The 25,263-nt window shown below is 36.2% G+C and overlaps 1 protein-coding gene across 2 annotated transcripts; it reads left to right on the forward strand.

Annotated features, from left to right (window-relative positions):
• The first annotated feature begins 3 nt into the window (after positions 1-3).
• On the forward strand, positions 4-24,116 carry ZC3H7A (zinc finger CCCH-type containing 7A). Of its 2 annotated transcripts, none has more exons than XR_003252872.1 (22): positions 4-107; positions 1,304-1,343; positions 2,215-2,412; positions 2,968-3,126; positions 4,753-4,833; positions 4,945-4,986; positions 5,816-5,846; positions 6,383-6,672; positions 8,414-8,621; positions 9,559-9,623; positions 10,417-10,609; positions 12,336-12,497; positions 13,577-13,773; positions 14,002-14,099; positions 16,179-16,360; positions 18,453-18,529; positions 19,114-19,247; positions 19,614-19,719; positions 20,243-20,351; positions 21,189-21,338; positions 21,670-21,833; positions 23,197-23,226. XR_003252872.1 is itself a non-coding variant. In XM_026061866.1 (22 exons), the coding sequence occupies exons 1-22, from the start codon at positions 40-42 to the stop codon at positions 23,384-23,386; spliced, it is 2,928 nt and encodes a 975-aa protein (XP_025917651.1). In that variant the 5' UTR covers positions 4-39; the 3' UTR covers positions 23,387-24,116. The 2 variants fall into 2 exon arrangements, 1 of the variants encoding a protein (XP_025917651.1); XM_026061866.1 differs by having other exon boundaries at positions 21,205-21,338; positions 23,197-24,116.
• Positions 24,117-25,263: the final 1,147 nt, after the last annotated feature.

The raw sequence follows: 25,263 nt of genomic DNA on the forward strand, positions 1-25,263 counted from the left end.
CAGGAGTTGCATCTCCAGAAGGTGAATGTTCAGGATAACATGTCCAATGTGTCGGAAGAGAGAAGTGTTAGACAACAGGACATTAAGAAAGGACTTCAGTTTATAGAGTATGAATTTGTATTTTTATTCTTGTATGTTCATACATATATATGTATGAGATGGATGGCTCTGGGAAAGTTCTTTTAATATAGTACAAGTGGAAGAAGGAAGAGGATCCATGTTTCTCCTCAGAATATTTGCCAACACCATCATGGGAAAGGAAAGCAGTCTTAAAGAAAAGAGAGAACCCCTCTTTGTTCCTATACAAAGCAGATTGAAGGCGGGAGGGCATTCCTTTTCTGCCTTTGAGGAAAAATTGGCATTGAAATTCTTTGTTGGTGGGTGGAGAACGTTAATAGCTTGAAAATCTACCTTTTTTTATGGACAGCTACATCTAAGACTGGGTTGCTGCTAAAAGGAGTGGGTTTGCTCACTACTACATAAATGTTTCCACTCTCTGGAGCTAAAATTTGACCAAATGAAAAAAAAAAAATCTTAAAAGTTAGTTGTTGTTTTTTTTTTTCACTTGGATCAGTGCCAAATTCTCCTCTGGTGATCTTGGATAGCTTAAACTGATCATGAAATTTCATGTTAAGTCACTGCTCACATAAGACAATCTCTTTAAAGAAAAAAAAAAAAAGCACTTTTAAAAACTTTTTAGAAACAGATTCTCAGATGACCTGTATGGGAAGGGGAAGGATTCCTATCTTTCTTCGTGAAGGGTAGGAAGTAAAAAAAACAAAAACAAACTTTGTTCTGTGCTGTGTCATAGGAAAGAACTCTTAAGTCTCTTCTAGTGTTGCTGATATTACTTAATTAAATTTTATGTATTCTTTTGACAGATAATCTGTCATTTCATAATACTTACAGAATGACTGCAGTTCTCATGTATAAGTTCTCATATATAAGTTGTTTCTGCACAGTGGAGGAGAGGGAAGAAATTGTTTTAAACAACGTTGAGGCTTTAAACTCAGACTTTCAAAATCTTAATATCTTGAACAGCAGTGTTAAAACTGGTTATGTAACTTTAAATCAAAATGCATTGTTAGTATTAAGAAAACATACAGTTGTTTAGTTAAAACTATTCCACAGAACTCCTGTCTTGTTCAGTGCAGACAGTAGATAATATTTAGGGATTTAGCCTGTTGCAGTGTGTGAGACTGTCTTTTATAAGAACCAGTATTCTCCAAGGTGATTATCTCTTGAGCAATGTGTACTGTAAGATTTTTATCTATCTATTTATTTATTTATTTATTTATTTTAGGTCTACTTTGCCCTATCCAGGGACACAGGAACAATATGAGGTAATGAAGTTATTTTTGCATTTCCAGAAGGTTTTTGAAATGGGCCTATCTTGTTATATTTTGCTTGCTTGTTTTTAATCATTGTTTAAGCAATTGCTAGTGTGTGAATAATGATTTACAATGTCTGAATATTGGAACTGGAAGAGTACTTACATTGTGATACAGGTATTCAGATATGTGGGTACTCAGAAGTCACTTATATAGCAGCACAGATTAACTTTACAGGTGCCAGGGATGAATTTGGGGCATTCATTGAATAAAAAACCATGTGCTATTCTGAGTAAAGTTTAGAGTATCATTGAAAAAGCGAAATAAAAAGGACCTCGGTCACATAGATCTATGTAACATCTTTTCTGTTTCTGTATGTATTATTGTTTTGGAGAATTTTTTAACTAATATTTTCACACTCTTTTAACATTTTCATCCAAACAGTAGATTGTTTCATTACGTTTGATAACATTAGATTAGAATGTAATCTTTCATGTTTAGTTTCATGTTTAGTCATAGTTTAAAAATTTCTTTTTTGCTGCAAAAGCAGCCTCTGTGTACTTCTGGTTTGCCCCTTGCTGTGGCTGCTGATTGCTAAAAGAATGCAACAAACACTTATGCATCTTTTTTTTTAAGATACATATACAAAATTATTCTTTTATCAGTAGTTCAGCCTGCCTTTTATATCCATATATTGAGCTGCTGAATATTAGAAATTTTCTTAGAAAAATGTCAGCAGAAAATTACTAATGCAGATAAGTTTTGCATTTTATTCTATATCTGTAAATTTACAGGTATAAAATTTCTGTTTAAATACATTGGGAAGTGTGGAAGATATACCACAAATACTGCTGTTCATGAGTGTTTCTTCTCTTTGTTCCAGTTATTTATACGAGAGCTTGTTAGAAATCTCTTTAATGAAGGGAATGATGTATATCGAGAAGGTGATTGGAGAGGATCACTGAGTCACTATACAGAAGCTATAAACATAGCAGATTATGCTAATTCAGAAGAAATCCATGTTTCTGATGATATTTTAGAGAAGCTGCATGTAAACAGGATAGCATGTTACTCAAATATGGTAAGCTTCTTTTTAAGCTCTGGTTTCTCAAGGAGAGTTCATTAACAGAATATGAAGGTACATAAAATTTTCTAGTGAGTAAGGAGCTCTTGGTGTTGGTTTGAGAATTGGCCTGTTTCAAATCATCATTTTGACAGATTCTTTAATTTCTTCTTTTTACAAGTATAGTCATCTAGATATTTTTAGTTACTAATATTAGAATAATCATATTAGCATGAGAGTCATATTAGACTTGGAAGTTGACGGAACAGTATTTTAATCTATTACATTTATACTGCTGGTGGCACCAGAATCTGCCACTTCCTCTGTGAGCTAAGATGGTTGCTGTAAAAGAGCTAAATTGTCTTCATCTTTCTTATTGGATTTTACATGGATGATAGCCCTCCTTCTATTTACTTGCATAAGTTGGTGGCTTAGAAGATTCATATATGCAGTGTACAGTGGCCTTGGTGAATGTTGTGTAGTGTTTTAATACCTTCAGCTAATACAGTTCAAATTCTATATTCCAATGATAGAAAATTGTTCTGACAAACTAGTTCCTCTTTTTCCTCATAGGGCTTGCATGAAAAAGTTCTAGAAGACTGTGAAATAGCATTAAGGTTGAATGAAAACAATTTCCGAGCTCTCTATCGGAAAGCTAAAGCCTTGAATGAGTTGGGAAGGTATAAAAAAGCTTATGATGCTGTAGCAAAATGTTCTCTTGCTGTGCCACAGGTAGGTAAACTATATATATGTTGATTGTTTTTAAAGAATTAATACAGAAAACATATACTCACCTCAGGAACCATGAAAGACTTTGTTTTTTTTTATGCAGTAAAATATTTTTTTCTGCTATCAGTCTTCATCACTTTCACAACAAACACTAATTCTTAGCAGGGATTGCAGCCTCCAAGTTCAGTTTTTTGCACTAGCTTCCAGCAAGAGAAATAGTCACTTTACAATGTGGAATAAGCACTAGGACCATTGAATTAACTGTTTTAAAAATTTTGTACAGTCAAAAGTATATTCACAACACAAATAGGAAAATGACCTATAGTAACAGAATGTAATATGTTTTTTTGTGATAACTGCGTTTTAACTTTCCAGGCTAGCTTTTTCTTTTTCTTCTTTTTTTCCACTTTTTACTAGTGTAGTTCTTATGTGTGCCTTGAGTGATCCTTCATCTGAATCACTTAATACGCACCTCTAATCTTAGGCTATGTCCTCATTAGCAAGCAGTGGCATAATAGGAGAGGATCCATAGACTGAAACAGTAGTGCTGAGGACCTCAGGTTTGTGCTGTACGCTTCCATTTTACTTTGGACTCTGACCTGTTCCTGTGGACTGACCACTGCCCCCGCCTTGGTTAACAGCTGGGGTGCATGAAGTGCACTCCTTCAGGACTTCTTTCAATTTAGTTTCAAAAAGAATCTGATTAGGCTCTCTGAGACCCCTTGTAATGCAAACTAAAATGTAGTGAGTAAGGATGATTAGGAGATTCACTTCAGAATCTCCTGATTTGAGCTAAAACACTGATAAATACTTATCCTTATAAGCCCCACTCAAAATAGAATCATAACAGGACAGAATACCAAGTTGTGTTTTTCCCCTTTCTATAACAAAATTCTAGTGAAATGGCTAGCCAAACTGAGAAAAGGTTGCAGTTGTACTTCCAAAGACACAGCAGTTTATTTGAATGTCTGAATTTGGACTTGGGAGCCTGAGGTCACACCTCCAGATCTGAATGCTTTGGCCTAAGGCTTGTATGCCTTTTTTTAAGTTTTATAAATATCTCTTTTTCTAGCTACATGGCATGTTTTGAAAACTAAACTTTACAATAATTTAAATGGGTAGTTATCATAACTAGGAAAGAGTGAAATATGACCAGATTTTAATTCAGCTTCTCTAGTTATTTGATGCAGTTCCTGCCAAAATAGAGTTCTTGTTAACTATTCAGCAATTTTATCTATCAGCTGAAATGCCAGTAGGAAATGTGGCCCCCAATTTGTAAAAAATACTTATAAACTATATAATATGTAACTTTCCTCACATAAGATGCTTTGAACTTCTCTAGTACTAGAAAATATTTACATTATTTTTGCTTTAAGTAATTGGAAGAGAAGGATCCTGTCTGTTTCCTGGTATATTTTTCTCATTGCGAATATTGAAGTCAGTTTGCTTGAGGGTAGCTTCTCTATTTTTCTGAGTTAGCTTGTAGTCTTTTATATATGTGAAAGAATAAAAATGTGTTATGAGACATCCTGTATATAGGGATCCTGCAGAATATAAACCATTTGAAATGTAAACAGGTGCCTTTGACTAGATAAATAAAATTTCATAATTTATTATTATTTCTTTTAGGATGAAAGTGTAATTAAGCTTACTCAAGAACTTGCTCAAAAACTAGGATTAAAAATAAGGAAAGCGTATGTAAGAGCAAAGGTAAGGTTTTTTTGTTTTTTGTTTTTTGTTTTTTTAATTTTTGGAAATACAGTGAGCTTTCTGTCCCCTGATAACAATTTTGAACTTAATAAGGGTATGTTTTCATTGCAGCCGCCTTCCTCAAGCCCAATTTCTAACGATATATCAGCTAAGGTAAGGTTTTACATGTTTCTAGTTCAAGCTGACTTTGACTACAGGAAATAATTGTTTCATAAATTCTCAATGAATTAAGTGAAAATGGTGCAATTAATATTTTAAGATGCTGTTATTTTGGAAAATTTCAGGGTTCTATCAGTCTTTGTGTTCAGTTTTGCTATGTGTTTATTGCAGATTAGACATGAGATTATAATTCAAATTATTTTTGTAGAATAAACGTTAGCTAAAATATTAAATCCAATGCAATGAACGTATTTACTTTTAATGTCTTGAGGCAAGATTGTTGATGAGTGTGTCTGTATTTCATGACAGTAATCTAAGTGAAGGGTGCTGGGATAAAGTACCTTTTATTTATTCATTTATACAAATTTGACCTTCACTAGCAGTTGAACTTGCGTTTATCTTGCTATTTATAATGTGTCTAAGAAGAACTAATTAAGAGTTCTTCTTCATAGTTGTTTTATAGACTTTTTCTATAGGAATATCGGCAATTTAGCTATAAATGGATGACTTTGGCTAGAATGAGGAAACATGGGAGCAGATGATTTAAACTACTGTTTGGACTTCTTCATTCCCTGAAGGATCAACCTCATTCCTGTTGGTTGGTTACAAACTCTTAGTGATACAAGGATTGGATTTCAGTCTGCAAATGGCGGCTCTATTTGAAAAAATATTTGACTTTTAAATTTGATTGGACTTCATAACTTAAAATTTTATAAACCCTAATTCTGAGGCCTTATTCTTGATCTGTAAATATATATATTTGAGAATCTTTGATTACTCCTGTTCAAAGTACTGAGAGGTATTTTTTTTTCCTCATTTGCAGAATTCTTCTTCTGTAGAAGATATTGAGTTAGGTGAGTCTTGTTGGATTACAATATTAATGCTAGGAAGCTAGATTATACCATGCATATCTAGTTGCATTTGTTATGAAATTTCTTCATAAGAAGATTCATCTTGTCACTTGAAAGATCTGTGGCAAAATGTCAGATCTGTTTATGCTTAAAAACACAAATTTAAGTGGCTGAGCTGATCTCTATTGGGTGTCTCAACTTGATGTGATTGTAACTGCCACTAATGTTAAAGAGAACACTGTGAGACTATCTTAACTTGGAAAAAATAAGGAGGGGAGAATATGGCAAAGATTTAGTAGAGTGTTAGGTCTATAACTTTTCCTGTCTTTTTTTAGTTTGAGAAGTATATAAACACTGCACCTATAGGTACATACAAGTTCTGAAGTTAATGGAAGCTGGAAACATTTAATTTGGTTTTGCTTAACCATCTTTCATGTTTCTTCATTCCCCATCCCCCCCATTGTCAGGTTAAAAATTATGGGAGATATTTTTACATCTTTGAATAAAAGTTCTAGTCATTCTCATCTCATCTGTTTCAGATTTATCTGAACAGAAGCAAGAGATGATTTCTGCTGCTGCTGCATCCTCCTCAAACTTTGCTTCTGAAGTATCTAAAGACTTGGCATCAGTAACTGTATCATCCTTATCTTCTGTTATGCCTCTTCAAGTGGAAAAGGTTTCTTTGCCTTCTGCAGTGCTGGCAAATGGAGGAAATGTTTCTTTCTCTCTGCCAGAAGCATGTTTAGATTGTGGAGATGGAGATATAATTATTGGGGAAGAACTTGATGAATTACTTGATTCTGTGCCTGATCCAGATGAAAGTGTAATGGTAATATTTTTTGTTTTACTTCTTGAAAGACTGTTCTTTTAAATGAGATCTTTTATTTTTATAAAATACTAGAAGTGAAGTGTGGATTAACTGTCCTAGATTCACTGAGCTGTATTTGCACATAGTCCTCTTGACCCTGGCAGGTGTAGATCCTTGTAAATGTGGCTGTAAAGGTATCAGGACCCCACATACCTCCAAGGTTGTGTTGGGTTTGTGTATTGGAAAACCTGAGTGAGGTTGCTGGGGGAAGGATACTACTTCCAGAAATGGAAATACTATGTGAAGTGAAGCAGACATTTGAAGCCTGAGCTGGTATGTATTTGTGCGGTGCAGATAAGCCCTCTTGGAGCCCAAGGGCGGTGGATGTGACAGTCACAGTGTAGCTACAGAAGCTATAGCTAAGTACAAGCCAGTAGCTTTGCAGGACAGTAGGGTACTGACACTGTGCTCGTCTGGTGCCTGCGCTAGTATCTCTGTGACATGAGCTTTGTCCAGTCCTGTGCCCTGCATCACCAGAAGCAGAGCATTATTAGTCTAACTTTTTATATTTTTAGAAGATACTATTAGAGAAATTAAGGCATTTAAAGTATTCTAAATTACACTGTCATTCAAGAGTTAGAAGAGACTATGAAGTATTTTGAGTTCCTCAACTGTTGGTCAAAATGAGAGCTCTGATTGATGAGCAGAGATGGCTGAACTTACTAGAAAGGCTGCCGACTCTCTGCAATGGCCCTGCCGTTCAGCTGGAGCCCTTAGCATCACACTGTTAAATGAAGCTGGCATATTTAATTCTTCACTTAGTTGTGACTTTAATTCCTTATTCAGCTGTGGATACAGTTGTAAATAAGGTTGATCTGAGAACTGGTTTTGTCTTGTGTGATATCTTTAAATCCAGACTGTTTGGACTCCTGATTTTAGGTTTTAAGCCCTTTGTTTTGTGGTATGTATTTCAGAAATGTGGAGAATAAATATTTTTAAGAGATCCTAGGAAGTTTACCATAGTGAAAGCCAGTAGGGCATACAGTCTTCCAAGACAGACTGCAATGTAATGCAGTGTGGAATCTGAGTGAGTTGCAGACTGACAATTTGGGAACAGGCAGGGTCTGACATTGCCCCAAACTCTGTGCAGACTGATTTAGTCGACCTCTTGACAAGGGGTAGCTTCTCAGGGTGACAGGGAGGAGGAACCGAAACTCCCTCACTAGGTTGTGTCCTTAACAAGTGTGTTCAGAGGGGTATGTTATTTTCCATGGAAAGAAAGGTGAGTTGGCCTACGCAGAGCACTGTAGCTTTAGAACTAGACTTGTATCTGAGGATTTATTTTAAAGCTAACTCTAACTTTTTACTGCATTGCAATTTGAAGTATGCAATTTGAAGTATTCATTAATCTTCATTTAGTAGAATTCCTCTAGGTTTCTGACTCTTCCTACTCTTTCCTATGGGCTTGTGTATTTAATGTTGAAAATTCGGCTCTGGTGATTTGATTCAGAAAAAATGTGAATCTGTTATTAAACTAATGGAACCTTTTAAGTGGTTGATTTATGGGTGATTCCTTGCAGGATTATGGTTTTGAGGTTTGATTATGGTAGTTCTAGATAGTGTACCTTTTTACTGTTGTTTTTCAGTAGGATTATAAAAGCTTTACAAAAACCCTACTAAGAGCTAGATTATTACAGATCGTGTTCTTGAGTTTTTTTCCTGTATATGAACTTTTTTTTTCTTTATATTTTTTTTTCTCCAGCAAACTACAGGAGTCAGAGGGCCTATTCCTGCGGGAAGTGTAGCTACTAGCGTACCTTTCTCCACCTCTTTGTTGGGGACATTGCCAGTTGGTGGAGGATTTGTTCCTTCACCTTCTCTTTCAGAAATCTTTTCACAGCCTTTGGCTTCTTCACTGGAAAATTTTTGTTCATCATTAAGCACCTTTTCAATCAGTGATCCAAAAAGAGGTAAGAAATGAGTCTTGAGTCATACATATTTATTTTTATATTTTGAGAGAGAATTGTGAATGAACCAGCTGACTTCTCTTTAACAAATGAGTTTTCACCACTACTCAGTAAAATTTAACATTTGCATAAAATTTGTTTCATATTTTTTGAGAGTATTGATAATCCATGTTGGTTATAAACAACAACTTATAAATACAGCTGTTTACTTGGGGTCTGTGTAAGCAAATACCAGGCTCTGTCTGTTGGGTTTTCTGTGTTTTTTGTGCAAGTTATTTGTTTTAAGTTAAAAAGTATAAACAAGGAAACATGTTAACTTCATGGTCTTTTTAAAAACGAAGATATTCTGACAATTTAAACCATTTCTGTTAATTTGGCAATAAACAAGAATTCCAAAAGGCTTGTATGATTGCCTGCTCTGATAGATACCAGCATTACATATTCGTATTCAGACTTTAGGGACTATGATTGTATACTAAAATCAGGTATGTGAAATAACAAGAAATAGCCAGTGGACTGGAAAAGAACAGACAAGTTTTGTTTTAATCGTCAACAAAGTCTACTACAAAACAAAAGTAAAAGTAAAGGAATGCTCTTAACCCTCTTTCATCTCCTAGTTCTTGAAGATTAGGTATTGCTTATTTAGCTAAGCTTTTTGTACTGCGCAGGGCTTTTTATGTTGCCTCAGCATATGTCTGGGAAGCTACTGCTGATGTTAATCAGATGGTTATATTGAAGATTACCTAGTAATTTTTCAGCCCAGATGGGTATGAGGTGCTTTCATAATTAAAAAAAAAAAAAAAAAAAAAGCAAACAATACCTTTGCTGTTTGACAGAAAAACAAACCTTTGCTGCTTTTACTTTTGAGGAAGGATAAATAGTTTTGGAATAGGATGTTTTGGGAAAGTGAAATAACTACAACTTTTTTTTATTCCTTTAGATCTCTCAAGTTCAGTTTCTAGAGATGGTACACCAACACTTAACAGCAATAATTCTCCTTTGTTTGTAAGTATTTTTCATGTTTTCTTTCATATTGATAAATCTTTAATACCTTGATGGCTTAAAGTAGATCTTAATTTTTACGGAGGAAGTTTTTGTTTGTTTGTTTTAAAGCTGGCACTTTATCATTAAAATATGATTTTGGCATGGAAACGGTTGTACAGTAGCTCACAGCAACAGTGATTGAACACAGGGAAAAATAAAACGACTTATTGGAATTTTCAAAGGTTGTTTTAGATAGGCAAGCATTGACTACTGTTATAGCTACTTTTCCATTCTGAGGAACTTACTGTAAAATACTGTGGAAGCTTAAAATAACTCAGCTAGGACTAGATGAGATCTCTCTTATGATTTGAGTTCCAAGTGTGAGGAATCCTGGAGACCGTCTTAGTACAGGAAGAGGGCAGAGACTGCCTTGTGTCTGTCAATCTGTCTGGTGTCTGTGTTTTGCAGCTATGCAGTGCATTTCCTGCAGACCGTGGCTCTGCTGGCTGTTGATTGTGTGGGGAAGGGTGGCATGAAGAATCGCATGCTCATGGGCCAGCTTCACAGCATGGAGTACTAGCCTCGCAACCGCTGTTCTTCTGCCTGTACCTGGTCTCTTAGTCTATGCTGGGGGATAAGGCTTTTGTAAAATCTTCATGACCCCTTTTTAGATAGGTAGTTCAGCTTGTATTTGGGATGTGAGTGTGTGTAGTTTTTCTTATGCTTTGAGGAATAATTTCAATAAATAAGTATTAATTGTAGAGAAATTAAAATGAGATTGATGGATCAAATAAAATATGCTTTCTTCCAACAGATGAATGGCCCCAGTAGCTTGTTTGGGTCTGAAAATTACATGGGAATTGCAGGTCAAACTAGAAATGACTTTTCAAATGTTTTTAGCAGTGCAACTGCTAATGCACCTATATCTTCAGCGCCTGCTGGAAGAAACCCATTAGAAGGCACACATGAGCTAAGGCAGGCCTGCCAGTTATGTTTTGTCAAAAAAGGTAAGGGGCTTTGGGACTCGCTTGGGTTTGTTATAAAAATTAATAACACATTTAAAATATTAGTGTTCATAATTTAAATACTGTTGGCTTATAAATAGTGTTCAATTCTGACTTGTTCTTAACAGATGTAGTATGATCTTATGATTAAAGAACTGGTAAAATGTTTCAGCCACTATTTTATCTTCTTCCTTCTTGTCTTTATTTCTTATCCTAATAGGTTCTCGATTCCTAAAACCACCACAAATCACTACATCCTTTCCCCAGCCTGTAGGTTTACTGTGTAAGGTCATTCACGTTCTGTATTCACTTTCCTCCCAACCCCCAGGGTACTGTGAAGAATGACACCTTTGCTCAAGACTAAAAAAACTTGCAATACCCACTCTGATTGGCCTTGGGGAATTGAACTGCAGTTCAAAATACCTGGTAACCTTCACATCCCATCTGTTTTATTGTTCTTTCAAACTAATTCTAAATCATAATCATGAGGCTTCCAAACCTTAGTAATAATTAACTCCACTGTGTTGACTCAGAGGATCTTAACCTGTATTGGGGTTTAATATAACTAATCTTTTAGGTCTGAGCTGTTGCTGTTAAACAGAGCTGTATTCTAGAGGCAATAGCTATTATCAAGACTAATCTTAAAAATAAGCATTGTGTTTCAAGTTACAGGTATCATTGATATAATTACAGTAATACACTACAACATGGTAACAGATACTTCTGAAGTATTTTATTGACACATTTAAGGGATGACTATTGTAGTTTTATGAACTTTAAAAATTATTTTTAAATTATTTTTACAAGAAAAATCAATGAAGTGATGTTTGAAAAAACCACAGAACACATTCTACTGAAAGCAGGAGCTATAAAGTGTTGGTGGAATCACTTAACATGTCCATATCTTGACTTTTTATATCAAAGCATCTGTTTATTCTGTTTCTTTGTATCTCTCAATGCCTTTGTGTCCCCTGCTTTTTCTACCTACTCCTGAAATTGTACTGTTGCATCGGCTTCCTGACTGGGGAGACCGGGTCACACTCTTGTGTTTGTAAGCCCTTAAGTAGCAAAATTCACTGAGCATTGATAATCTTCAAACTCGCTCCCTGATTTCTTCATTTTAGTGGTAATGTAATCTTCACTGTAGTATCGTCCTGAAAACAGAGTTTAAAGCTAGGTTCATTTTTGCTTCCAAAATCACAAAGTCCTGGGACTGGCATTTATATTTTTTTGATGTGTTTACTTTTTAGCTAGTATGTTTTGTTTCTGGACATAGTAACTGTTCTAATATAATAAGTTGAAGGTTAAGAGAGCCATTTACTGAACCTTGGAATTCATCTGCATTGACTTATTGTAAATGAGCAGTCTAAGTCTTAAAATAGTGTTAGGAAAACATATGCTTTGGCATTTGAAAAAACATACCAATTTGTTGCTGTGCAGAGGTACTTATAAGGCTTAAAAAAAAAAAAAAAAGAAAAAAAGGAAAGAAAAAGAAAAGCAAACACCAAAATCACTTTTGTTTCTTGCCAAGACTGGTCCTATTGTAAGTATTCATAGTTTTCTCTGTTCTTCTCAACTTGGTTGTTAATGACTTTTGGCTCTTCAGACTTGCTGGTGCAAGTAAGAATTCTATATAGTGTGTTTGTGTATCTTGTCAGTGTGTGTATGGAAGTGTTAAGAGTATGCTGCAGTTTACATGATGATGATTAATTTTTTGTGATTGTTTCAGGTCCTAAATTATTGGATTACGCTTACCATCCCAGCTTAGAGCATAAATGTAAGAAGGATATTCTAATTGGCAGAATAAAGAACTCTGAAGATAAATCATGGAAAAAAATACGTCCAAGACCGACAAAAACACAATATGTGGGACCATATTATATATGCAAAGGTATGCATGTTATAGGTAGTATAATGTTAATGCCTATGCTCAAAGTAATATAGTTTACCTTTTTTACAGTGGAGCATAGAATGAGTTTTCTTGTTCATAGGAGGTGGGAGAGGAAGTTTACTTGGGTCATTCCTATTTTCAGGGGCCATAAGGGGAGCCATAGTTTGGCTATTAATGTGATTATTTAGAGAACATGCACTGTACTTCTGTACTGTACTTCATCATATGTAACTTTGCTTCTTACTGCAGCATTTTTCCATCCCTACTTCTGTTTCATTTTACTGTATGACTCCTTACCGTCCCCATTTCCCTTCTTTTCCTACTAAGTATACATACAGTATTGATTACCAGGGAGAGGCATGTGAGTAGTTCCCTTCCTATTTCTGATGTTCCCCTGAAAGTTTTGGTGGGCCTATGTGACCCTGTTTGGCCAGCCAGGAGGGGAGACAGAATATAATGCTGGGAATTGGAGCCTGCTGTCTGACTACAGCAGGTCTGTGAGCATGAACCCACCTTCTCATTAGGAATTAGTGTATTCTGACCTGGAGATCTTCTGGGCTGTAGGCATATGTAGCATGGTTTTTCAGCTGCTTGTTGATTAAAGAAAGAACCACTCTGGCTGTGCTGTGTAGGCTTGGAGTATACTGTTGCCCTGGTAATAATGGATTTCTGGGCACTGAAGGGGGGGAAAAAAAAAAAAAAGGCATTCTTGTTGGACTTCTGCAGTAACAACCTCTGCTTGTGATGTAAGCAAGCTGACTGGTATATTAATTAACAACTATATCTAACTGTGTTTAAGAAAAGAGAATAGGTATTCTGGTTTCTCAGCATCGTTGGCTTAAAGTAGAAGAGGATGGTTGATGGAGATACACATCAGTCTTTTCTGAGGAGGTTTAAATATAAATCAAGTCATTTAGCTGAGGTTCTGCTTCTGTCTGCTACAGTTAGGTGGCCCATTTACAACAGATGTAGCTGCTTTATTAAAAATGTTTTAAATAGAGTTTGTAAAGGCTTTATTAAGATGGACTTCCAATAGAAACTGTATGAAAGCAATGTCAAGTTCAATGTTATCATTTTAGATGTTGCTGCTGAAGAAGAGTGCCGATATCCAGGCCATTGCACATTTGCATATTGCCAAGAAGAGATAGATGTATGGACACTGGAGCGCAAAGGAGCCTTTAGCCGAGAAGCGCTTTTTGGAGGAAATGGAAAGATCAATTTTACTGTATCCCGACTTCTTCAAGAACATCATGGATTATTTATGTTTCTTTGTGAGGTGCTGCTTTATTCTAATGTTACAATAAAAATGATAATAGATAATAAAATTACCTAATAAATGCTTTGGTTCATGACTAACCTGAAATACTGAATGGCATGTTTGATAATAACCTGACTAGCTTTAGAGTTACAGACTAGTTTAAGTCTCTGTTAGAACCCTCAAGGTGAGGTATATTTTTAAATGTATAAAATATATATTCTGTAATTACTTGTTTTTGTATTCCAGAAATGTTTTGATCACAAACCCAGAATAATAAGCAAAAGGAATAAGGATAATTCATCTTCTTGTTCTCACCCTGCTATGCATGACTTCGAAGATAACAAGTATGTCTGGTTAAATTTCAAATCAAAAGCAAAGGTTCAGGACATTTTTGAATATTGATTTTTAATTTCTTAACTGTTGATTAATTTCTTTTCCTTGCTAATAGACTGTTGTGCTTTGACAGTATTGATAAGACAAAGTTACTGGACAAGGACTGTCCCATATAACCAAATTGAAAGTGAACTACATCTTTATCAATGCATTCAGGAATAGTGGTACTGACCCTCTTGGCTTGAATCCCCAGTGCCTTTAGTGTCACACTGTTAATAGCTTATCTACCTGGTGAGCTGCATTGGTGTAATTACATATGTGGCATTAAATTAATATGTGATCCTAATGTCATAGGTGTGCTCTTTCTTCAGTCTGATCTGTTTATTTTGCTTTAGTTTGGACTAGTCCATTAAGAACAGGTTTACCTTAAATATGGCATCTCAAATAGACCGTATACCTTATTAATTTAATTGGTAAAAAGTAGTGTGCCGAAAGATCCTTTAATTATTCTTTGATAGCTAAGAGAGACTTCATATTGCTAATACTGTTAAACAGATTTCAGAGGTTTAATAACTTCAATTTTTATATGACAGAAGCTTAGATTTTTATCTAATGTGAGCATTTTAATTGCTTTGTTCATATCCCACTTCCCTGTACTGAAGAAACAGTGCAGACATAACAGCAAGGCTGTTATTGTGATGAAGTTAAATCTGTCTTTAATGGTGATCTGCAAAAGAATGAGTATTTGTATTTGTAATTAGTGGAGAATCTATACTTAAAAATGGGACGTGATATGGTTTGCCTCTTGGAAAGAAAGAAAGATTGTATTTGGTGATGCTTTGCAGAAGAAGAACTTCTAGATTTCACAAGAATACTGATTTGTGATGTTTGCTTACTCAGCCTAGAAATGATATTTAAATGCCACTTCCTTTTGGAGAACATGTTTTCTGATTTTGAGAACAAAACTACAGTATGAATCTGTAGTGGTTACAGGATAGATGTTAGGGGCACTGTTGGAGAAGTCTGGAAGAATACATAAAATGGGGCAAGTAATGACATACTCTTTGAGTAGTAAATAGGGAAATACTGCAAATTCTTATGCTGAAACTTACCACATCAGGAGGAAGTTTAAGAGAGAATTTCATCATAGCAAGATTTTCCAAGATGACAGGCTTTCTTTAAACATGAAAAAAGAAAAAAATTAGTCTGAATCTGAAGTCTTCTCATTGAGCCTTTGGTGATGCAGGAGTTACAGAATAAGTTCCATGTCCTGGGTTATGTTCGCTTCATGAAATAGATAAGAATTTTCTCTTACAGCTTTAAATCTGGCCTCACTAAATTCTGCCCTGGGTACCTGTTATCTCACTTGACTTTGAACAAGGGGTGTGTGTGTGGGGGGGGGTGCGCGTGTGTGTGCGTGTGCACATGCGTATGTCTGTGTATGTACTTGGAAAATGAAAGAAGAGGTTAAAGGTAGTTAGTGTTTATATTATTTTATATTTAATAATCTAGAATTAGTAGGCAGTATCCAAAATACCTTTAGAAACTCAGTTTTGATGGAAAAACATTGTAATGATTTATTATGCCAGTTAGTTTACCATTTTACATTGTTGGCTGCTTCAGGCTGGTCATTGTATTGAAATGTAAATATTGAATTGGAAACATTTGTCTTAAAACTAAATGAGACTTTTGGGGGGTTAGGGAGAACAACTCGATTTTGTGCTGGGAGGTAGAGCTCAGTCTGAAAGATGAGAATGGCTGTGTAATATCCACACAACAGGATCCAGGATCATTAAGGGCATTGGAAAGTATGCGTATCTTATTTGAAAATTCAGATTTTTTAACATCATGCAGATATCTAACAGCTACTAACTTTGAGCATGATGAGTTTATTCTAGAAACCTCTTAATTTCCTAGGTGGTCAGCTTGTAAATTGTATATGAACAGAAGGTATGGTTATTCTATTGAGTAAAAAGCATTAAAAAAGCATTTGAATAATCTGGGATGAAGAATGGTTATTTTACATGTTTTTCCACACACGAACAAAGTTATTCTAAGGAACCTTTAAAATATCGACTCCTTTGAAACAGGTGCCTTGTCCACATTTTGCGAGAAACTATGGTGAAGTATTCCAAAATCCGGCCCTTTCAAGTTCGATGTCAACTTGACCTGTGCAGACATGAGGTGCATTATGGCTGCTTACGAGAGGATAAATGCTTTTATGCTCACAGTCTGGTAGAGCTTAACGTCTGGATAATGCAAAATGAAACAGGTATGTGTGTGGTAACACACTCCCTTATTCTTCATTATAATCCTGCTGCTTCTTCCTTGTCTCAACTCTGCTCTGAAACTGGTAACTTGTGATCAATAGAGTCACTTAGGATCTGCTGGAATCTTTTGTATAGCATGCCAAGTAAGCAGTCACTTAGCTATGATACCAGGTATTGAGTAAGGCTACTAGCTATTTAAAATTAGTGAAGTTATAATAATAAAAACTAGCAGAACAGCTCATCATGATCTGAAATTTTTCTTTAGAAATAAAACTAAGCCTTGAGCAGTTATTGAATTCATGTCTAACCAGATTTGTTTTTATTTTCAAACCTTCAAAGTTCAGAAGATCTGGATCCATTTCTTTTTCATAGATCACTGGAACGAAGGCTTGGAATATTTTATTTATACTATTGGTTCCCTCAGTTCCCAGTATAAGAATCCATAGCCCTTTCATAGTTAAAACCTTTCTTCTAGTTCACTGCTATTATGATATTCCTACATAGTGAATCAGATCAGAAATCCATCTGGTCTGGTACCCTGTCTCTCAAGAGTGTATATGTTTGGTCAACCTACATATTTTCCTGTGTCCCTTTACACAGGACTTTTAGACTGCTTTTTCCTGTTCTTTTTTGTTGTTGTTGTTGGTTTCTTTGAGGATAACTTTTTTTTTTTTAATTTCCTTTCTAGCTGATGTTTTTTGAACTATACTTCTCTGTACTTATTGACCTCCTCTGGTCACGAGTTCAAAACTATAATCTTTTTTGAGTTTGAGGCAAGTGGTGAATTGTTAGTAGTAAATAATTTGTAGCCCATATCAGTTGCTCATTCCTCCTACCTTGCTCTCTGAGAGCAGTACTAAGTAATCATGTTGGATCATTGTGATACGTGGAGAAAAAAGGGAAATGTGGGTAGTCTGAATGTGATACAGCGTTTATGGCATTTTTGCCCTTCTTACCTGTGATATATCCTCATATGTGTCTCTGAAGAACCAGCTCCATGTTGCTTCTGCATTCTGTCTAGATAGTTAAACAGGCGTACTAACACAGGATGTCACGTGGCCTTGACAGCTTTGAGTAAGAAAGTCGAATGTATCAACTGTTTCTTTGTTGGTTTCCTCTTTTGTCTCTCTGGGGCTGAGCCTTTAGAGGTCCCTGTGTGGAAGGAAAACAGCTACTTTCTGTCCCTCCCTGTTCCCCCTACAAAGCCAAGGATAGCAAATACTTATTCTATAATTTCTTGTTTAAAATAAGGGTTGGGTTCTCCAGCAAATTTGAATCGCCACAGAAGGCTTTTTTTATTTTAGGATATATGTGTGCTGCTCTCACACTTATCCAAACTCAATTAAGGCTCAGTCCAGGCTCTTTCAATGAGGCATCTTTTCTGAATCTAAGGTGTGGGAAGTAAAGGAATGCTACCTCAGGAAAGAAACGTTTTATCCAGCCCTCAAATCCAAACACAGAGGACAGTCTGTGTTTGTGTGGAATTACAGCAGTAAATGTTAGCATATGTGAGAGCACTGTATAGATCAGATAGGAGCCTTAGCCAAAACAGTTGTGAAGAATGGCTTTTCTGAAACAAGAACTAATTAATAGGGCTTGTTTGAGGTCGTTGTAAAGAAGACAGGGGCAATTTAGTACCTCATCATTGACTGGCATTTCGGATACTGCAGATAGTTTCTTCTGTGATCCAGAATTTATGTAGGCTTTCTGATGAGATCCTCATTAGAGGATTAGTACATTATCTTTAAATAAATACTCAAAGCAAGATTGCAGTTTGTTATTTGAGTGACCTGTACTTTAAAAACTATTTCATGTTTGCTTTTTAATGAGATGATGGGTGGGTATAGTATTTCTATTTTGGAGGCCCTCCTAAGGTTCTTCAGTTGCATGTGTGTGTTTATATAATTTTATTTGTGTGTGTATGTGTTTAATATGTGTGTTTTTATACACACACACACATACACACACATGTAATATGTAATAATATACAATATGTGATATAAAAAAGGTCTTGGAGCTTCAGTAGCACTCCTGCATGGCTGAAACTTCAGAATAGTCATAATTGCTCAAGAACTCTTTTCTGCTCCTTTGCAGGTATTTCACATGATACTATCGTTCAAGAATCAAAGAAATACTGGCAGAACATGGAAGCAAATGCACATGGATCACAGGTATTTTCATTTTGCCAAGTAACTAATTCTGTAGCTACTTTGGTGATAATTCTTTCTCTGTCTATGTATAGTGCAGCTTATTTTAGAAATTATTTACTTTTAATGATTTCTTCAAATGATCTCTTTCACTTTAACCTTTCTATATATTAATCATAGGCTTGCCCAACTTGTGCCAGAACGCCTGCTTTGCTTCTAAGCAATTCCTTTTTTACTTTGAAGTGATATTTAGGTTTTATATTCCACATATATCAGAATAAGCAAAGTCAGCTGCCACAGGGCATTAGTTATCTTTTCAGTATATGACTTTTTCTGATACTTGTTTAGTTTATGCATCATATCCATATTGTCACAGCTTCTGGGTAAATTCACCTAAATTAGAAATAAGTTAAATAAAAATGCATTCTTTAAGAAATGTCTAGTTTTTGAGATTACAAACTAAACTATTACAAGGTGGCATGTATTATAACATCTGCTTCCGGACATGTGTTGTGACTCTTATCTTAGGGGGTTATTCATGATTGTGTATGGATTTCTTTGCAGATACAAAATACCTTTTATTGTTGTTGTTATTTTTTTGGCTTAAGATCCTTGGGAACCAAATGAAATATGGATCACTTAATTTGAAGATGAAGTTTGTTTGTGGCCAGTGCTGGAGAAATGGTCAAGTTAATGAGCCAGACAGAAACAAAAAATATTGCAGTGCAAAAGCAAGACACCCGTAAGTAAGACTGAACAATTAAAATTTTGTCTTTTAGTCAGCCACTTAAATCTTCTTTTGGGAAATTTTATGTTACTGTCAAGGAAAGAGTCATAAGAGGAATTCAAAAAGCATATTGAAGCAGAACACAGTAAATCTCATTAAAATATGTTAACAACCGATCATAAGAAACACTTCTGTGGCAATTTAGGTATTTTTAATTACCAGTTATGGTAGAGTTTCTAATAAAATTCAGCTAAATCGCAAATAGATGGTGAATTCTTTGTAAAGATAACTTCCTCAACTTCCCTGGTCCTGCTTCTGTTTACACAGTATGTCTTTTGTCAGAAGTATTTTCTTGTGTTGAATGCATCCATTTCTATCTAGGTGGACCAAAGATCGCCGTGTGGTGCTAGTGATGTCTAATGAGCGGAAGAAGTGGATGACCATTCGTCCTCTTCCCACAAAGAAACAAGTGCCTCTGCAGTTTGATGTATGTTTACCTAAACATACACACACCCACAAAAGTGGGGTAACTGGAAAATACTAGTAATTGGGCTGGTTTCACCAATTTTGCAGAAATTCCCATGGGAGTTTGTGGGAATATTCTAAGGCTGAGCTCTGTAGAAGCACTATTAGCAAAGGACTGAGCTCACATTTTAGTAATGAAGTCCTTTGTCATCAGTGGAGGTTAATCTCTTTAAGTGATTAACTTAGATACAAATTTAGTTAAATTCTTAATATTTACAGTAAACATTACAGAAATAGTTTCAACATATCTGTGGTCCGGTAATCAGATAAGAGGCAAAAAGTATTCATGGTACTTGTTTCCAGCAGTTTATTTTTCATATACTGCAAGATTTGAGGGTTTTGTTTTTTTTAATAGACACTATTTTATATAATACACATGTCTGATGGGGGGATGGGGAAGCACTAGACAAGATTAAAAGTCATTTTCTACTATTACCCATTTTACTTTATATTCATAAGGAATATTTTTTAAATTCATGTTCCAGTTGTGCAATCATATTGCTTCAGGCAAGAAATGTCAGTATGATGGAAACTGCTCATTTGCTCACAGCCCTGAGGAGAGAGAGATGTGGACCTATATGAAGGAGAATAGCAGTAAGTAGAAGAATAAACATATTAAAGGCATGCTATGAATCTAACTGTTCTATTTTTCCTTCTTGCTTTTCAATACCTTTTTAATCAACTTTCTTTCACTGCATTCTGTAGCAAAACTTGCAGGCTTTTTTTTTTTTTTTTTTTTTTTTTTTGATTTGAATAAGGCCAGACTGGGTATTCAAAACCAGCACTAAATAATAACTATGTAACAATGAAATAGTTTGTATCAATTTTGGGGGAAGGTCTTTGAAGTAGCATGTTGATCCATCCATCAAAATTGTTTGCTATTTATACTTCATGTTGCCATGTGCACACATTAAGATTCTCTTGTCAACGTATGGGGGCTGTTTGCAGAACACCCCTCTCACATGTATTTACTGTGAATGACTGTTTACTCTCTGTTGTTGATTTGTTATCCCATCAGGGAGTTACTGGGGAGAAGTAATGAAAAATCAGAAATAATAAATGCTGTAAATGATAGTGGCATGGTCTGCAAGAAAGCAGTCGAAATTTACCAAAAATTGTAGCACACAATATTTATAATAGCCCACAGAAATTCAGATATTAGTACATAGTGGCACAGCTGTTGCCTATACGTTGGGTGCCTGTTCATAAATATGTAATATTTTACTTTCCCCTAGATAGTCAGAAATGAGTCTTGGTAAGTAGCCAGAGATTCATATTGCTGTTAGCTATTGTCTCTGCACTGTGCAACTCTCTACAGTATGGCCTACCTTTTTATTCTTAAAATAGTTGAGGACTGAATTACGCTTGCAAACTCAGTCATGTATCTAGTATTCTCAGACTCTTGCCTTAATTGCTAATTACTTATTTTAGCTTCTGCTCTCATTAGTTCAAGACTTGGAGCAGTTGTATGACATATGGCTAAAAAGTCAAAAACCAGAAAAAGGAGATGATACAGCCACTCAGGCAAACAAAGAAAATGGGAAGCAAATTCACATGCCAACTGACTATGCTGAAGTTACAGTAAGTAACATAAGTATAATTCTAAATTCTTTTTTTTTTTCTTTCTCAGTCAGTAACATACACTGCTGTGCTTACTCTCTTGGTGCTCCCTTTTGATCATAGGTAGCTACACTATATGCAAGCTTTAACTGACACACTGTAATGCAGTTCTGAATCCTCTGAAACCAGTGGAGCTCATAAACTTCAGCTGATTGTTTCAATAATATATCTGATTAGCTAAACAACGACTTACAGGCCAGCATAAAGAAAACATGTAAAGTGTATGAGGAGCAGTTCTGTATTTGTACTATTGAATTCTCAATGCTTTGTTCTCAAACTCCCTGTAAAACAGGTGGATTTTCACTGCTGGATGTGTGGGAAGAACTGTAATAGTGAGAAACAATGGCAGGGTCACATTTCTTCTGAAAAGCATAAAGAGAAGGTTTTCCACACTGAGGACGATCAAAACTGCTGGCAGTATCGCTTTCCAACTGGATATTTTAGCATTTGTGATAGGTATGTAGTTTTAAAGATGATAACAATGCTGAAAAATTACGGTTCATAATGTAAATAATTACTGCAATTATTATTTTTGACACATCTAGTATGTCTTGCTTTACATGCATCTTCTAACAAGATATGAAGTAATTAACAGTATTTTAACATGTACTATTAGAACTCAGGGAGTGACAAGCTGCCTAATTGTGGCACCATATGAATTGTCTGTGATGTTAGTAAAGGTTCATGGGCTTACTGCAGCTGGGCGAAACCTGGCCTAAAAAAGGATGGTATTGTTATTAAAAGTTTAGTGAAGTATCTGCATATTAATCACCTGTGGAATACAAGAACAGCACATAGTTGGACAGTATTACTGGAGCTTTAAGGCAGGTAGAAATTTTGTTAGCCAAAGTCAAGCCAAAGTTGTTAAAATCAAATCTTTGTTATTGGGTAGTATGAAAATGTGGAAGGGAGCTCCTGAGAGCTGCTGGTTTTCCCCAGCAATGGTCATATATTTTGCTGTTTCCTTTAACTCTTAAATGCATCCTGTTTACCTGACTGCAGCAGATTTTCGGTAAATCTGTTGAAAGTCCTTTCCACTGTTGGAATCCTCTTGGAAGGCTAAAAAATTTGGAGTCTGCATTCTGGAGTTGGAGGTTCAGAACAGAAGCTTCAGTTTGCTGGTTCAGTTGCCTTCTTTCTTCAATATCAAGTTAAAGATTTTGAATACCTTGGAGATCTTGAGTGATTGCACAGCATATAAAGGAAGTTATTTTTTGTTTGCAGTCTTTGCATGGAAGTTTATATGCCCTTTTTACTGAATTTTTAATAACATCTTAAACGTATTAGATGTTTTGAATACTAACAGACCTCAGCTATGCAGTAGAAAGTGAATACAAACTGGTACGCTTATCACTTAATACAAGAATATTAGGATAAATTAGATGCGTTACACTTGAACAGTTTAAAAACAAATTTAATTAATGAAAGGAAATTAATTATTTGGGCTTCTTAACAAAGTGTTTCTTTAGCTTAGTGAATTAAATGTTAAGGTATTCATTTAACTGATAAAGCAAATAATTTGACCTGATAAAAGGTGTCAAGCATAAATAACTCTGTAAAGTAGGAGCATGAAGAACAGAAATACAAGTGCCATCTTTTCTCCTTTGCCTGTGCTTTTCTTTCATAGCTGTTAAGTGTTATCAAAATGCTAAACAGAGTTAGTATGATCTTACTTAAAAAGTAAGTATTATTCCAGTTACTTTTCTGTGTCTTTAATAATATTTCAGTGATTTGAAAAACATGATCAGCAGGAAACACCTAGATACAACAGTTGTCAGGATAATTCTGTAAGAACACTATCTGAAATCTGTTTTAACAGATATATGGCTGGTACTTGTACTGAAGGAAACAACTGTAAATTTGCCCATGGAAATGCCGAGCTCCATGAGTGGGAAGAACGAAGACAAGTTTTAAGAATGAAACTCAGCAAAGCAAGAAAAGACCACTTGATTGCTCCCAGTGATAATGACTTTGGAAAATATAGTTTTTTGTTTAAAGATTTAAACTAATACTGAGATGGCACATACATGTTACCAGCTGGAAGCATAAACCAGAAAATTTGACAATAATCAAAAGCATGTGACAGAAAAGCTGCAGGTTTTCTGCTTTTATTGGCATATATTGTTCCTCCTGGACAGCAAAATATAGTAGATTTAGGGGGATTGAGCAGACCTGTCTGTGCTCTCATGAAACAGAATGGTGATTAAAAAAAATCTGAAGTATTACATGCTTATTCACCTTCTGTTGGACAGAAAGTTAGGAAATAGAAGGGGGGAAGAGAGGTTATAATGTCTAGGAAGCCCCCCTAGTATCAGTCCTTCAGTTGAAAAACTTTAAGGTATTAAGGTATTAAAAACAGAGTGTCTTGGGCTAAGAAGAAAATGATGGATGAAAATTCTTCAGATGTTTTAATGGAGAGGATTTCTTTAAAACAAAGTTTGCTACTTATCTATATGTAGGTTGCTAAAAAGGATTTTCTTATTAAAGATTTTAAGCAAAATAACCATTTAACTACAATATATGTTGAATGGGTATTTTTTTCTCTATTTGTATGTTTCAATATAATTTACTGAAAAAGGATCTTGGGAGGAAAAACATAATTTTTGAAAATCAAGTAGTTAAAATTCTGTTTCTTGGTCTTTGCTGTTTAAATGATGATTTTGAAAGATTACACTTGTATGTCAGTATTGTGTATCGTATGGACTAATGTTGCCTGTAATAAAGAGAACTTTACATAAAGCTGTTTTCTGCATGTAGCCTCTCAGGATTGAGATTTCGTAAAAAAAAAAAAAAAAAAGAAAAAAAGAAAAACCAAAACACCACTATGAAACCTATTAGCAAAAGCTTGAGCATTTATAGCTAAACATTTAATATGTTGGTATTTATATGTCCAGCTGCTCATCTGCTGTTTTCCGTATTGTCACTTGCTCTTTGGGCTGCTCCGGTCACTAAGGTGACAGGAAGGGCCCGCCGCCTCGTGAAGCAGGCGAGCGCCGGGGAGCTGCGTGGCCCTGGGACGCGCTCGCAGCCCCGCCGCAGGGGAGCGCGCGCCGGTCGGGGCCGCCGGGCGCACGGCACTTCCATCTCCCCGGTCGCGGCTGAGATCGCTTCTTGCAGATGGGCCTTTGGGCTTCGCAGTCATCGACGCTCCCATGTCATTTTGGCTTCTCTGCAGGTCGGGCTTTCAGCTTTGCGGTCGCTTTCTTAATCCCCCTGCTTTTCTTTAACCAGTCATTCAACATACCTGAAGCTAGATTTTTCTTTTTTTTGTCCCTCCCCCCCCCCCTTCTCTCTCTCTCTCCTCTCCCGTGTATTTTTCTTCTCCTTTTTTCGCTTAGGAGCACTTTAGGAAGGCCTTTGATAGTCTAAATGTAGTCATGGGCCCTAGGTCCTGTCCGCAGAAGGGGCTGCACCACGTCCAGCGACACCGCGCAAGCAGCGAGCCTCGGTGGCGTTTCTCCTTGACGTCGCGGGATAAAAGCGCAATGAATTGAACGGTTGTAGCACAGGGGCGCTAGCAGCTACGTGCACGTGAACGCAACCTACAGCACGCACGCAAAACCCCAAACGCTGCGTTTCGCGTTGCTTGTAGCAAAACGAGCTTGGACGGGAGCGCTGCGGACACTGTTATTTCTGTGACAAGGGCTGTACCGCGCCTCGGGGCGTTGTTTTCTCGGTCCCATGCTCTCGCGTAAGTGGCTGGAAGCGGCTCTGGACAAACTAAACGTGAAACCCGTGTGCGAAGCCGCTTCGCTGCTCCGACTCGCGGGGGGAGGCGGCGGCGGGGCCGGGGCGCGGCGCGGAGGTGCCTTCCCCCCTCCTCCTTTCCCCCCCCCGGCCCGTGTGCGCCTGCGCGCGGGGCGGGACGTGGCGGCGGCGAATTGGC

The sequence above is a fragment of the Apteryx rowi genome, unplaced genomic scaffold (assembly GCF_003343035.1).
Source record: "Apteryx rowi isolate R43461 unplaced genomic scaffold, aptRow1 scaffold_186, whole genome shotgun sequence".
Taxonomy (NCBI): Eukaryota; Metazoa; Chordata; class Aves; order Apterygiformes; family Apterygidae; genus Apteryx; species Apteryx rowi.